At 47.4% G+C, this 13,806-nt stretch overlaps 1 protein-coding gene across 1 annotated transcript in view; it reads right to left on the reverse strand.

Moving 5' to 3' along the window:
• frem1a (Fras1 related extracellular matrix 1a) overlaps window positions 1–13,806 on the reverse strand; it is a 29,632-nt gene that overhangs the window by 1,568 nt on the left and 14,258 nt on the right. The window contains exons 10-36 of the mRNA XM_048971522.1: window positions 13,237–13,581; window positions 12,858–13,000; window positions 12,522–12,718; window positions 12,266–12,356; window positions 11,781–11,948; window positions 11,469–11,677; window positions 10,834–10,927; window positions 10,434–10,686; window positions 10,011–10,214; window positions 9,126–9,311; window positions 8,702–8,898; window positions 8,153–8,372; window positions 7,570–7,714; window positions 6,749–6,890; window positions 6,099–6,294; window positions 5,457–5,721; window positions 4,942–5,356; window positions 4,210–4,411; window positions 3,630–3,774; window positions 3,055–3,184; window positions 2,853–2,925; window positions 2,045–2,194; window positions 1,583–1,749; window positions 1,398–1,445; window positions 1,133–1,300; window positions 863–994; window positions 421–536 (exon numbers count right to left, since the gene is read on the reverse strand). Coding sequence (XP_048827479.1) covers window positions 421–536; window positions 863–994; window positions 1,133–1,300; window positions 1,398–1,445; window positions 1,583–1,749; window positions 2,045–2,194; window positions 2,853–2,925; window positions 3,055–3,184; window positions 3,630–3,774; window positions 4,210–4,411; window positions 4,942–5,356; window positions 5,457–5,721; window positions 6,099–6,294; window positions 6,749–6,890; window positions 7,570–7,714; window positions 8,153–8,372; window positions 8,702–8,898; window positions 9,126–9,311; window positions 10,011–10,214; window positions 10,434–10,686; window positions 10,834–10,927; window positions 11,469–11,677; window positions 11,781–11,948; window positions 12,266–12,356; window positions 12,522–12,718; window positions 12,858–13,000; window positions 13,237–13,581 — 4,801 coding nt within the window. The remainder of the gene's footprint in view (window positions 1–420; window positions 537–862; window positions 995–1,132; window positions 1,301–1,397; window positions 1,446–1,582; window positions 1,750–2,044; window positions 2,195–2,852; window positions 2,926–3,054; window positions 3,185–3,629; window positions 3,775–4,209; window positions 4,412–4,941; window positions 5,357–5,456; window positions 5,722–6,098; window positions 6,295–6,748; window positions 6,891–7,569; window positions 7,715–8,152; window positions 8,373–8,701; window positions 8,899–9,125; window positions 9,312–10,010; window positions 10,215–10,433; window positions 10,687–10,833; window positions 10,928–11,468; window positions 11,678–11,780; window positions 11,949–12,265; window positions 12,357–12,521; window positions 12,719–12,857; window positions 13,001–13,236; window positions 13,582–13,806) is intronic.

A 13,806-nucleotide genomic window follows, 5' to 3' on the forward strand; every position in this document is an offset into this window, starting at 1 on the left:
AATAGGTAATAGGCAGGGATTGACACAACTGGTCCGCAAGTACGCATTCACCTTTAAAAACGACGCGTGCGACAATCGATTATTGTAACAGCGTGGATACGTACGTATTTTCTGTGGATTTGTGCCGACATGACAAGAAATTATCGTGCATTTTAACCTCTGTACCACAAATGAAGTACGAATTAGCAAATAAAGGTTAAAATGCACAATAATTTCTTGTCATATCGGCGAAAATGCACAGAAAATACGTACGCATCCACGCCGTTAGAACAATCGATTACCGCACGTGTCACTTTTAAAGGTGATTGCGTACTTGAGGACCAGTTATGTCAATCCCTTGAAATAAGTAACAATAAGTCATAGCCACAGTTGCCTGATGTTTGTCAGTGTGGTTGCAGATGAGAGTCAGTCCCTACTTACGTCTCCTTGCAGGTTCTGGCAGCCAAAGCCCAGGTCAGCCTGGGGCCTTTGCTCAGGATATAGCAGCGGCCGCTGTGGTACGTCCACCCCTGGGGACACTTCTGAGCATCGATGGCCTGTGTGATGGTGAAAGGAGACCGTCATGCTGTCGCAAGTGCGACTGTGCACAAAGCCATGAGGTTTCTTGAACTTGTGCATAAACGTGTATCTTCTTGTCGCATAGTCAGTTAATCTCGTGCCAGCTACTGGTTTGTTCCATACAGTGACATAATGATTAAGACACTAGACTTTTGACTGATGTGTTTTCGGTGTATGTATCGGGGTCCAAGCTGCAGTCCTGCTTTCAAACCCTCACAAGCCAGCTCCCCTGAACAGACTTTGGGAGACGTGCATCTCTGTAAAGTTATCTTGTACTAAGCCAGGAATGAGCGTAGGAGTCCACCTGATGCAAGGGAGTCCAGGGTCTCCAGGCGATGCCGTCACAGCGCCACAGTGCATTGGAGCTCTGGTTGAAGTGCAGGAGCCCTGTCAGCTCCAGGGTGCAGGTTCTGGGAGAGTGGTACCCTTGGACATCCTGTCGTGAGGGAGACCCTTGTGACTGAAAGCTGCGTCACACTCAAGCTTTATGAATTTAAATGATTGAACTGTATGTAGTAGGTAATTACTTTGAAAAACATGCAATTATCCAATAACAATATAACGTGGCCATTACCGATATGAGTTTAGTGGGTTTACTATCTGAAGCCAGGACCTTGCTTCTTTCCAAGGAATCGGTGATGGCTGTCTGCTGCCCCCTGCTGGCTACCATCACCTTGGCATTCCTCCCCATTTGGGAGGGAGAAGAGTGGTCCTCTACGCGCAATGACATGATCCCATGGTACTAGAGAAACATAGAAAAGCAAGAGGCGATGTGATTGCTAAGTAAACATCGGCAATGTCCATTTTACACGCAGGACAGCCAATAGAGATTTTCTTACTGTGAAAACAGTGTCAGATCCGTTCTTGTGCGATGAAACGGGCCGAACCTGTGAATTAAATATTCCATTATGAATGGCTTTTCCATGTAACCATTTTTTTCCCCCCAAGTTTATTGTACTGAAAAATGTATAATGGCCAGCATGCTTTACGAGAGACTGTATGACGGTGTCAAACAGAGACCCACTGATTTTCCATTGTCCACAGGCCTCAGTCTGCGAGATGACTTATACTGCATGTCTTCATGTGTCCAGATGATGGGCAGGGTCTCCAGCTGGATGGCCCCATGACGCGGAGGGGTTAGCCATGAATTAGATTTGGTGTCCGGTGAAGGCTGGCTGTACCTACACTGGCCTGCAGGGGGGCATGAGGAACACACAGGGCTCAGACGTATGGAACTGCAGCGCATACATACATGCATACATATTAACATTGAACCACTGACCTGAGACTTTCATTCAGAGTTACTGGTACTTTAAAACAGATTTGACACTCTTTATTCAGAATGTTACTATTTAAAAAAAATATCTTCTTTGAAGTAGTTTAGGTTAAGCACCATGGGTCCCTGTCCTGGAATGATAAATTGGCTTTAGCTACTTTTAAACACTATGCTGACTCAGTAGGTGTGGAGAGGTGGGCGGGTTCTCACCTATCCCGGAATCGATGATCGTCACAAGTGCACTGGTGTTGCAGCCAAGGACAGCACCCTCCGGGGAAGCCAGTGACACCTCAAATGTCTCGTCCTGTTCCTCCAGCTGGTCCTGAGTGATGTCCAAACGCCAGGTCCTTTTGGTCACACCTGAGGGCAGAAAGGTCAGGGAGTTTATCCTCTACTTAGTAGTGATGGCCAAAGGACATTTCATGAACCATTTGAGGTATTTTTTCACCCCACTAGATGGTGCTCTAGGCTTACTTTGGGTCATGCTTTGAGCTGTTGTATATATATATATATATATATATATATTTTTATAAACAGCACTGCCTAATGATACTGCAAAACGTTCATGAAGCATCATTTTTTCCATCACTGCTACTTAGCATTATACATACCTGAATACCATTTAGTCACATCATAGCAGAACGAATTTTACCTAAGAAATTATTAACCTTTACAGTGGCTGAAATATCCATCCATCCATTTTCCAAACCGCTTATCCTACTGGGTCGCGGGGGGTCCGGAGCCTATCCCGGAAGCAACGGGCACGAGGCTGGGAACAACCCAGGATGGGGGGCCAGCCCATCGCAGGGCACACTCACGCACCATTCACTCTCACATGCATTCCTATGGGCAATTTAGCAACTCCAATTAGCCTCAGCATGTTTTTGGACTGTGGGGGGAAACCGGAGTACCCGGAGGAAACCCCACGACGACATGGGGAGAACATGCAAACTCCACACACTGGCTGAAATATTTAGATTATTATTTATTCATTGTTCGACTAAAAATGTTAATGTACCAGGATCAAACTGAAGTAAACTTGATGGACTTAGAGTGAAATCCTTCCCTCTGGAAGCTGTGATTTCTTTGACCTGAAATAGACACACAAAACAAACATGAATACAACACATCACCTACATAACAGCTTTTAAAAGCTGTTCCTGATCTCCCGGCTGCAAATGCAAAGATGCAGAGTCTGCGTGGGCAGAAGAGCCTGGTACCTTGATAGTCACATAGGACGACTCAGCACTATTGCCGCTCCTGAGTACGGTGAGCAACAGCAGGCCCTGCTCCTCACACACCCTGTACTCGGCTTGGGAGAGCTCCAAGCTTGCCCAGCGGAACTCGAACCTACAGGAGCAAGGTATCGATGGCTAATGATGGCCAAATGAAGCGTCGCGAACCATTCAGTTTATTTTCTGACACCACTAGATGGTGCTCTCTGTACAAAAAAGGGCTCAAAGCATTCCCCAATGTAAACCAAGAGCGCCATCTAGTGGGGTCAGAAAATACCGTAAATGGTTCATGAAGCTTCATTTGGCCGTCACTAAAGCCAAGGTTTTTGGGGGGAGGGGGTCACATGACCATTGTGTGTGTGAAAAGCCATAACCTGTCAAAAAAAATTACTTAAACAGTTGCAAAAGAAAGGCTTGGAATGGCAGCGGCAAAGGTGAATGATTAGTGTTGCGCAATCAGGAAAGTATTGTTGGGAAGTGTGCTATGCAGATAATCTGAATTAAATAAAGACAAACAGGGAGGAGACAGACTGAGAGAGACTGTCAGAAAAGAACCTTACGTGTGGGTTGGACTGGCATTCCCCAGGGAATCTGACACCTTAAACTCCAGGCTGTCCGACAAGGCGCTGCTTGCGGGATTGATGACATACAGGATGTTCCTCCTATTCAGGTCCCTCTGGGTGAATCGCTGGCGGATAAACTGGCCTTTGAAATAGACAGGAAGCGCATGCTCACAAACAATGATACGAGACCCAGTCGTGACCAAGAATAACTATAGGCTCAGTTACAGTTTCCTGAAAACCATGCAGCTGCTGAATGAAACAGCCAATCCTTCTGTGACCTTTTGTCCTGGTGGATTGGTTAGCTGGTTAAATTACTGTAAGAGAACATATAAAGTTTCACCACCCAGCAAGATGCCCTCACCATGTCCAACCAGCGACACAGAGTCTGTGGCGATTTTAGTAAATACTGAATATGATATAACAGCACATTAAGTATTATTTACTAACAAGCCATTCCCAATTCAGCATAAACACAAAGACAAAAAAACATGTGAGCCTTCCTAAACTAGCCATTGCATAATGAACCTTATCGAAACATGCTTTGATTCCACCCAATGCCCTCTCGCCCAGGCCTCACCTGAAGTGACGTTCTCCAGGTAGCCAAAATGGGGCGGTCGAAGCACCTGGAAGACAAGCTGCTCGCCGTGGCAGTCATCGCTCTGCGCTTTCAGCTCTCGTGACGACACGAAGATACCGTAACGGCCATCCTTTAGCACTTCCACCCTCCAGGCTACCTTTAAATGCACCAGCCGTGGGGCTGGACTGCCCAGAGGCTCCACCTAGGGGCAGAGCGATGATCAGCACCAGTATGCAAACCCATATCCCAGCCTCGTTAGTGTGTAGGGCAGGGGTGAGAAACTCCACTCCTGGGGGGCCGGAGCCCTGCACAGTTTTTGGTTTACCCTCATTTAACACACCTGATTCAACTCCTTGTGCTAATTACCACACAGCTCTTGAGCTGAATCATTTGTGGTAGAACAGGGAAAGAACTAAGCTACACAGGGCTCCGGCCCCCCAGGACTGGAGTTTTACACCCCTTTTGTAGGGTATTAAGACTCTAATTTAACACACTTCCTTCGGTGGTACTCTCTTCAAAAAAGGGCATAAAGCAAACCAAGAACACCGTCTTATAAATAATTCTATGGAAATCTGTTAGTTACTATTGATTGGAGTGCATCAGTGCATTATTTTATAACTGTCATAGATTCTGTGATAACAAGGCTGGTGGTAAGAACCAGTGCTTGTGCTGTAATATAGGCCTGGCTGCTAAATCACCATGTGTGGCCTGATGGCAGCCTAATGGCCTCACCTGGATGGTGAAGAAGACAGGCTCAGTCTGGAGCCTCCCCCCCATCAGGAAACCAAGGCGGCTGCTATCAAGGGCAGTGAAGCTGAAGCGGTCAATCTGGGCAGGGCCCCCGCCATGCCTATAGGCCAGCTGAAGGTCCAGCAGGTTCTGTTGAGTGAAGTTGCCCTCGAGAAATGGTGCCCCCCGTAGGAGTAGCTGCCCGTACTGAGGTGGCTGCACCAGCACAAAGAAGAGTCCAGATGGGGGGGTGTCGGGGTCAGACAGGCTCAGGACGTCAGGGGACAGCACCATGGTGGTGCCTTGTGGCACCTGCAAGCCACCGTTATTGCGGATTGTGGGCAGCTCCCGGTCTACTGTGTCGATGATGATGTCCAGAACGCCTCCGCGAGTGGATTGACCATTGCTGACTACAAACCTGTCAGAGAGAAAGGCAGTACCGGCCTTAAACACGCATGAAAAGACACCAATCCAACTCCACCCAATTAAAACTCAAAAGTCCAGAAGGTCCCACCTACCGCAGCGTCTCCTGGGGTGATGCGGCACTGTTATCATGGATGTAGCATACCAGGTTGGCGGCCACGTCCATCTGGCTGAAGGAGGTGATAGCCATGCCCGGATGGTGGATGTACTCCACATGACCATGGTTGGGCGGAGTGGTCACCACATAGAGGAGCTCCTCTGGACGGTCTGTGCCGTCCAGGGCCAGGAGGACTTTGGTGGTCAGCACCACACGCTCGCCCCGTCGGGCCTGAATGGGCTTGACAAACACGGCAATGTCTCCTGGGAAGTCAGAGGGACGTCATCAACCTGTTATAGTGCACACTCACACAAACATTCACACTTATGGGCAACACAGCATGATTTTGAACTATGGGGGGAAACTAGAGTACCCTGAGGAAACAACAAGACAACACCCGGGGAGAACTCCACACAGGTTGGAAACTGGAACCCCAGTCCCAGAGGTGTAAGGTGACAGTGCGCCACCATTGCACCACCAGCCTGATAAACTTTAATTATGGAAGTAGCTCAGCCTCGGCATGCATATTCTCAGTACATATGCGTAAATGTGGTACATTTGGCTTTTGGGGAACCTGCTATCCATGAATCATCAGGAAAGCCTGCACTGACAGCCCCTGAGCCCACCCTGCCACGCTAACCTTTCTCCATAGTCTTCACCGAGATGCGGAAGTGCTGCACAGGCGAGCGGTTCGCCCCATCCTGCAGATGGAAGATGAACGCATCTTCTCTCTGGAGCCCAGTGGACCCAGTGTGGAGGTATCTCAGCAGGTTGCTGTCCAGGTCCTCCTGGGAGCAATTCTCCCCAGCACTGAGCGATACCCAGTGCAGGCCCATCTGTGCAATGACAGAGGTCCTGGTGAGCACCAGAACAGCCACTAAACACCTATAGACCATTGCTTTTATGGTGTGTCACGTCAGGTCCGTTCTCTGAGCCACCTAACCCCATGGCTTACATTTATACCTTCCGGCAATCGTTACTTTATACAGCACAGTTCCAGGTCTTAGACTATAACTGCAATTTGGTTGTCTGTTTACAGTGCATTGTTTATATTTATATACTTATGTCCTTTCATACTGTGCTCTTATGTTGTGTGCATTGTCTGGTCATGTCTATAACTGCTGCTGTAAAATCACAATTTCCCTTTGTGAAAGTTCATCTTAAAAATCTTGCAAATTTAAGTGCGAGTTTGTACAGTATAACATGAGATCGGTTGAGGGTCTTTGCTCTGTAGAATGTGCTCTGTCTGATTTAGATTCAGGGGAGGGAATGGAGGGGGCTTATGCCTACCTTCATCTGCAGCTGGCCTTCCGTGGGCAAGCTCTCAAACACAAACAGGACGTCCCGGGCAGGTGTGTCATCGTCCCCCGCAGCGAGGACCGCGCCGGAAATCAGCCTGGACTCTCCCATATCTACCTCTATGCCAGTGTTCCTACAGGGGCAAAAAGCACACAGCCTGCATTTCTCTTTCACTCTTAGCCCCCGGCCTGTGTTTGTCTTTCACTCTTAGCCCCCAGTCTATGTTTCTCTTTCACTCTTAGCCCCCAGCCTATGTTTGTCTTTCACTCTTAGCCCCCAGCTCATGTTTCTCTTTCACTCTTAGCCCCCAGTCTATGTTTCTCTTTCACTCTTAGCCCCCAGTCTATGTTTCTCTTTCACTCTTAGCCCCCAGCCTGTGTTTCTCTTTCACTCTTAGCCCCCAGCCTGTGTTTCTCTTTCACTCTTAGCCCCCGGCCTGTGTTTCTCTTTCACTCTTAGCCCCCAGCTCATGTTTCTCTTTCACTCTTAGCCCCCAGCTCATGTTTCTCTTTCACTCTTAGCCCCCAGCTCATGTTTCTCTTTCACTCTTAGCCCCCAGCTCATGTTTCTCTTTCACTCTTAGCCCCCAGCTTATGTTTCTCTTTCACTCTTAGCCCCCAACCTGTGTTTCTCTTTCACAGTTTGTTCTTCTCTTACATTCGCAGCCTATGTTTCTCTTTCATTCTCAATGAACAGGGTGTGTTTTTTCTGTGATTTCTGTTCCATAATGGATTAATAAAGAGGGATTACTCGATGGCGCCTTCTACAGGCCAGCGTGTGCAGGTTTCACAGACACCGGACAATGACAGTACCGTAAAATGTGGGGAAGCTCATCATTGACGGGCAAGACCGTCACCTCCACGCGCTTCCTGAGCTGATGCTTCCCATCGGTCAGCTGAAGGGTAAAACCGTCGACTGTGGTTTCGGAGTCATCATGCGCGTATGTGATCGTCATCCCTGGTTGGGGAGATGAGACTAGTTTTCTAGTGGATTTATATATGTACCAATAAGCTCACAGGACTACATACACTGACATCTAGCCTGAAATGTAGGGAAATAACGCTGATGTACACATAGTAACATAGCAAGCACAAGACAATTGTAGCTCCTGTAGCAACAAGCAGAGCATTGTTCTAACAATGCGAATGATGTGGATTCAAATCCCATAGATCACTTATAATTTGTAACACTTCCCTCTAATGTGAATTGCTTTGGCTAAACATGTCAGATAAATGAGTAAAGGTACATTTTCAATCCATGCTAGAAAACTGAAAAATGCTGTAAAGAACCATGTGATAGGCAATGTATTGTGAGGCATGCTGAGTAATCACAATGCACAGAGCATAACTGCTGCTGAATCAGAGTGACTCGCAGACTGTAGCCGGCAGGTCGCACCATTCCGTAGCTCATCCATGGTGAAGTCATGCATCGTGATCCCCGTGTTGGCATTTCCAGAAGCCCCACCACGGGCCGGGTCATTTGTGTGTGGCCTGCCCATGAGGGCCCCATGCAGGGGCTGTTCAATGATGCTGAAGAACAGGCGGTCCCGTGGGACATCCAAGTCTACTGCATCAAGGATGGCTGGGTCCAAATCTTTCGAGTGGCCCTCACGTACCTCAAAGGAAGCATCAGCCATCTGTTCTTTAATAACTATTTTCCTCTCTGGGCTGCATACTTCACAGATTGGTGGCCCTGATGCTCACCTACCAAGCAACTAAAGGCCCATTATCTGCAGGAATAGACTCTCCCATACAGTTCATGAGAGTTTTACTTACACAAAAATGTTCTGTGGGCAGAACGAAGAAAGACTGGTTCAGAGAGATAACCAATTAGATTAGATTGTAGAGAAGTTCTGTTTTACAACACTGTTTACAATTTTTCTCATGTGCTGTTGGGTAATCCATTTCTAGCAAACAGTACAACTGTGGTTCTGCTCCAGCTTACCGTGATGTTCCTGGCGAGGAAGTCCGGGACCTCATCATTGGTGGGTCTGATGATGATGTAGAATGGAGTGTCGGAGGATTGCCGCATCCCATCCGACACACAAACCATGAACTGATCTGCTGTTGGCTCTGTCCTCTGGTGTCTGGACTGCACATAGTTAACATGGCCATTTTTCACATCACCATAGGTGAAGGTGGCTGTTGGACAAAGAGTTGTGTTGGACAGTTCACATCCTTATTGCTGTTGTTCACTGTTATTTGCATTTTACTGAGGTCTTTCAAACGACGCACCTGGCTAAAGGGTACAACAGCAGAACTCCTGGAACAAAAACCTGAGGCTTTACTTCCAGGTATTTCGCTACTATTCTACCTGCTGCTTTTTCCGTAATCCCGGTGATGCCAAGTGCTGTGATTAGCACACTCACCAATGCTGATTCCCATATTACTTTTTTCAAACCCAGGGCTGGGCATGACATTCTCAATGTAGCCAAACTGCGGAGGAGAGACCAAAATGAACACCAGCGTTTCCAGCAGGGTGTCTACATCAGATAGCCTCAGGTGGGCCACCGTGATAGACGCAGAGGCTCCCTCGTCCACCACAAACACCTCACCTGAAAGGGAGAGTTCACATTTCACATGGACTGGGTAATGGCACAGCAGAAGGCAGGGGTGGGTTCAGAAAGTAAAAATCCAGTTCGTGATTTTCTTTCAACCAACTAGTTGAGTATAAAGAGTCACAGTCACAAAGTACTCAAATGGCTGGCTGAAACAAAATCTTGATCTGGATTTTTACTTCTGAACCTGAACTCTCCACCTGTTGTAGAAGGATATCTGAAATCCGTGATTTATGTCTGTGTAAAATACGCCGATTAACACACTCCACAATTGTAAGATGCAACCATGCTCTGATACGGTTCGACACCAGCTGTTTCCAAATTTTTGCACAGTGAGAGCTACTTCTACAAATAAAATAATCTGGGGAGCAGGGTGTTTGATATGTAGATTATATCAACCTGGGGGTGAAAGTAAAATTAATTTGAGTCCACTTTGCCCCATGTCATAACAGCACGGCACTGATCATAAAAGACAAAACTCCTTGTAGTGCTACAATGTACATGTGTATAAAGCAAATAAAAACGAACAAAAAGAAAACAAAATTCACATAATTAATACAATTTCTAGAATATTTGATGTATACTATTCACTGGCACCCTGCAAGCCACTTGTAGCTTAGGGGCAACACGTTGGCAATCACTGTTCTACACAGCCACAAAGGCACACAGGGTAGAAGAAAAGAAAGCCACTGTCACCAGTAATGAGAGAGGGGGCTTGGTTGTCCACAGGAAACACAGTGACGTTCAGGTCATAGATAGGCAGGGCCTTCTGGAGCCGAGCTGCAGGGCCCAGGGGAGAAGGCTGCCCATCAGAGGTGCAAGCTGGGAAGTTCTCTGCCTCTTCATCTGAGATGACGAATGTGATGATGTCATAGCGTGGAGTAAGTCCAATCTCTGCTCCTGAGAAATGCGTGAAATTAGCATCCATATCCACAAAGTAAACACCATCGAGGTTAATAGCCTAACCAGAAATCTGTATAAAATCCTTCCCTGAACACTACACTCAATCTCAAAGTCCAAAAAAACAGAAAGCATCCAAAGTGAAGTAAATTATCTGCATATTCGTTGCAGCAGATTAAGAAAAACTTGTGCCAATGTGGTGTCATCATGTGACCCTACCTGTGTGTTTGTAGGTGATGGACCCAGAGATTAAGTCCGCCTGGATGAACCTGTCGACCACCGCGCCGTTTTTACGCACAACCCCATGATACGGTTGGCGGGCGATCATGTAGGACAGCCTGCTGTCGTTGGTGTCTCTGTCTGTGGCATACAGGTACTCTGTGGTGATAACCACTTCCTGTCCCTCTGCACAGTCCAACACAAGCCTCAAGCCCGGTGCAAGGACCGGAACCTCATCATTAACCAGCGCCACCTATGGATGAGATGAAGAAAAGTGCCAGAGAATAAAAACGTGGAACGGTCGGAATTAACTCCCAGATCTTAGTACATAAGTAAAATGACTTATCAGTTAACTATCTAGACAAGGAATACAGATTAGTCGGTTTTGGTCCTGACTCACCTCCACCTGCAATACAAATTCGGCAACATTGATACCATCAGAAGCTGCTAAATAAATGCTGTCCTGGACTGTCTCGGAGCCATCATGACGGTATCTATGAGGGTTAAGCAAAGCACAGCCAGTACTGTCATAAGGCTGCTATGGGAAAGGATTAAACATAATGGTTCATTAGAGTAAAGAAAGAAATTATAAGTAAATCATTTGCATCTGTAAATGCAACTTATAAATGCAATCTCATTTTTCAGTGTCCAGTTTCCAGGAAAACTGGGCACAAACGGACCTCAGCATCAGAACTGGGTTCATATGAACAACTTCTGAATTCTGTAAACATGGTGAAAACTCAAGAGTGAAGAAATTAGATTTTGAACTCCATGCTAATTGTAATTATCCAGACCTGGCGATTGCTGTCTGGTGACGGGGGCTTAAACAAGGCAGTGTTTGATTGCATGTGATTATCCCACCTACTACGGGAATTAGTAGTATTTTTATAATGATGAAAGTCATTACCTGATTGGGTAAGGATTTCAAAATAAAACATTTGCGATAACTGAACTGGTAGAGGGCTCCCTGTACTGCATACAAATAAAGCATGAGGTGGCACTGAGATACTGAGGTAGAGGCAGAATGTGTCTAACCTAACTTTTAGGCTGGTCAGGTCCTTCAAGGCGAACGCCTGCCCTGGATCAACGGGGAACCCGTCCAGGTGGAGTCGCCCATGCTGGGGTCCTGCCCTGAGCTCCACTCTCAATGCTTCCTCCGCCGTGTCCGGATCAGTCAGCCACAGGTGGTCCGAGTCCATTGGGCATTCCCCGCCCTCCTCCACCGTCAGCGGGTTCATGTGGACCTGAGAAAACATGGTCGGGGGGGTTTCATGAAGCGCTTAGGAAACAACTGGCGGCTTGCATCGATGAATCAGCAGTGGTCAATGAATCACACAGCGTCGGTACCTGAGGTGGCTGGTTGTCCACAGGCAGCACGGTAATGTTAAAACAGATACCGATGAGGGTACTGCCCTGCTGATTGGTCACGGAAAGCACAAACTGGATTGGCTGGGGGTGGATCCCGATCTCCTGAAGGGGCGGCATGTAGGCCACCTTCATGTAGTTGACTGCATGCTGGGAAAGCAGAAGCCAGAGGGGTTAGGTGCCACATGGTACTCCAGGTAGAAAGTTAATGTCAGGGGTAGACTGGCAACAAGAAGCAGCCCAGGAGTTTAACACTGATTGGGGGTGGGTCCCCTTGGTGTATTTTGCCAATCATGATCAACCGGTTGGCCACCAATGAAATAAAGCATCATCTTCGGCGATAGACCGAGGAGTTGAACACTCCTGCCATATAGGCCATACAAAGACCGGCCCTCAAATCATCAGCCCACCAGCAAAAATCCCAAAGTTCCCGATGGCCAGTTGTTGTTACCCCAAGCATTACTCACTTGTGTGAAAAGTCGCAAAACTGGGGCGCTGGGGTTTTTGGTAAATTTGGGGATGCTGTCCACTAGGAACAACCTCCCGGCATCTCCTCTCCTGGCCGACACAAAGAGAACAAGAACATTCTAAGCTTTTCATGAAAGGGCATTCATCCAGTCTGAGCAGCTGAGCCAATTATTAGCAGTTGTTGGACAAAGCAGTCCATGGGCTGTATGTTTAGCTTCAGCGGGATTCTGTCCTATGTGTCGATCTGCAGCTTACCCATGAATGGAGCTGAAGAAGGGTGGTGTGGTGACAGTGTATGTCAACTCACTGTCAGGTGACTCTGGGTCAACGAAATGGAGTTGCTTCTTAGTTATATGGATTACCTCTGTCTCTTTGACAATTACATGTCGTGTCACCCCAGGCACCTCCTTTGGAAGTTGGTCATGCACTGGAGTAATGTGCACCACAATAACCTGTGCAAATCATCAGTGGAGAGAAGGTGAGACCACTAATGGACCGCAACGGTAAAGCGGAAATCCAATCTGGTATGACACCCGGGCTTGGACTGTCCCAGCTCAGGTGAAGAATAAAAACAAAAACACGAGAGCATACCTGAGGTTCTGAGAGATTCGGAGGATCGTGGAAATCCGAGAGCACTACCTCAAAGGAGTCATCAAAGATCTCGTTCCCCAGGTGGCGGTAGTATACGACAGAGTGGAAAAGGTCTCTCTGGAGGAAATGGCTGACAGGGTAGCCTAAAAAGAGAAGCAGGGAATTTTGGGATTGTCTCTGGTGAAAAGGAGTGCACTCGTAACTGCAAGCATCTACTCCAGAAACATTAAGATCTTGAACCTACTTGAACATGATTTAATGCATTCTTTTAAAGTCAACTTGAGCAGACGGATGATCCTGGGACTGCAGTGTCATTTCCGTCTTGGCGTGGACTTTTATATGGAGTCATGAGGCAGCCTTCACAGAGAGAGGGGCTCACCTGTCTGACTGGGGCCTGGTATCTTCATGAGCACTCCCGCCTGCGGTGGGCGGGTGACATTGAATAGGATGTAGTCGTCGCTGGAGTCCATATCAGAGGCTTGCAGCACAGACCCCTGCAGCAGGGCGATCTGGCCTTCTGCAAGTTCCAGCACCATGTTGGTGATGAGGAAGGGCGGGCTGTCATCCTTTGGCAGGATGTTGATGGGGAACTTATGCCGTGTTTGGTGCTGGCCATCGGTGATTCGGAAGACCACGAAGTCTTTGGTGGTGTCGCTGTCATCGTGGTGATAGCGTACCACGCCTGCCTGAATGTCAGTCACAGTGAACATGAAGCCCTTGCCACCTAGATGTTGCATGCAACCCAGGAGACCAGGGATAAAAAAAAGGTTAAGAAATAAAGCACTGACCAATCAATATCTAGCTTCTCTTACCAATTCGTTCTGACACCATTCCAAGAATTACAGAAGCACCATGATGACTTTCATGGGTTCTGTATATTACAACATATAAGATGCTAATTGAAATGGTGCTCTTTCAACTTGTCATTCTGGTAGAATGTGTCAAAGGG

The sequence above is a fragment of the Brienomyrus brachyistius genome, chromosome 12 (genome assembly GCF_023856365.1).
Source record: "Brienomyrus brachyistius isolate T26 chromosome 12, BBRACH_0.4, whole genome shotgun sequence".
NCBI lineage: Eukaryota > Metazoa > Chordata > Actinopteri > Osteoglossiformes > Mormyridae > Brienomyrus > Brienomyrus brachyistius.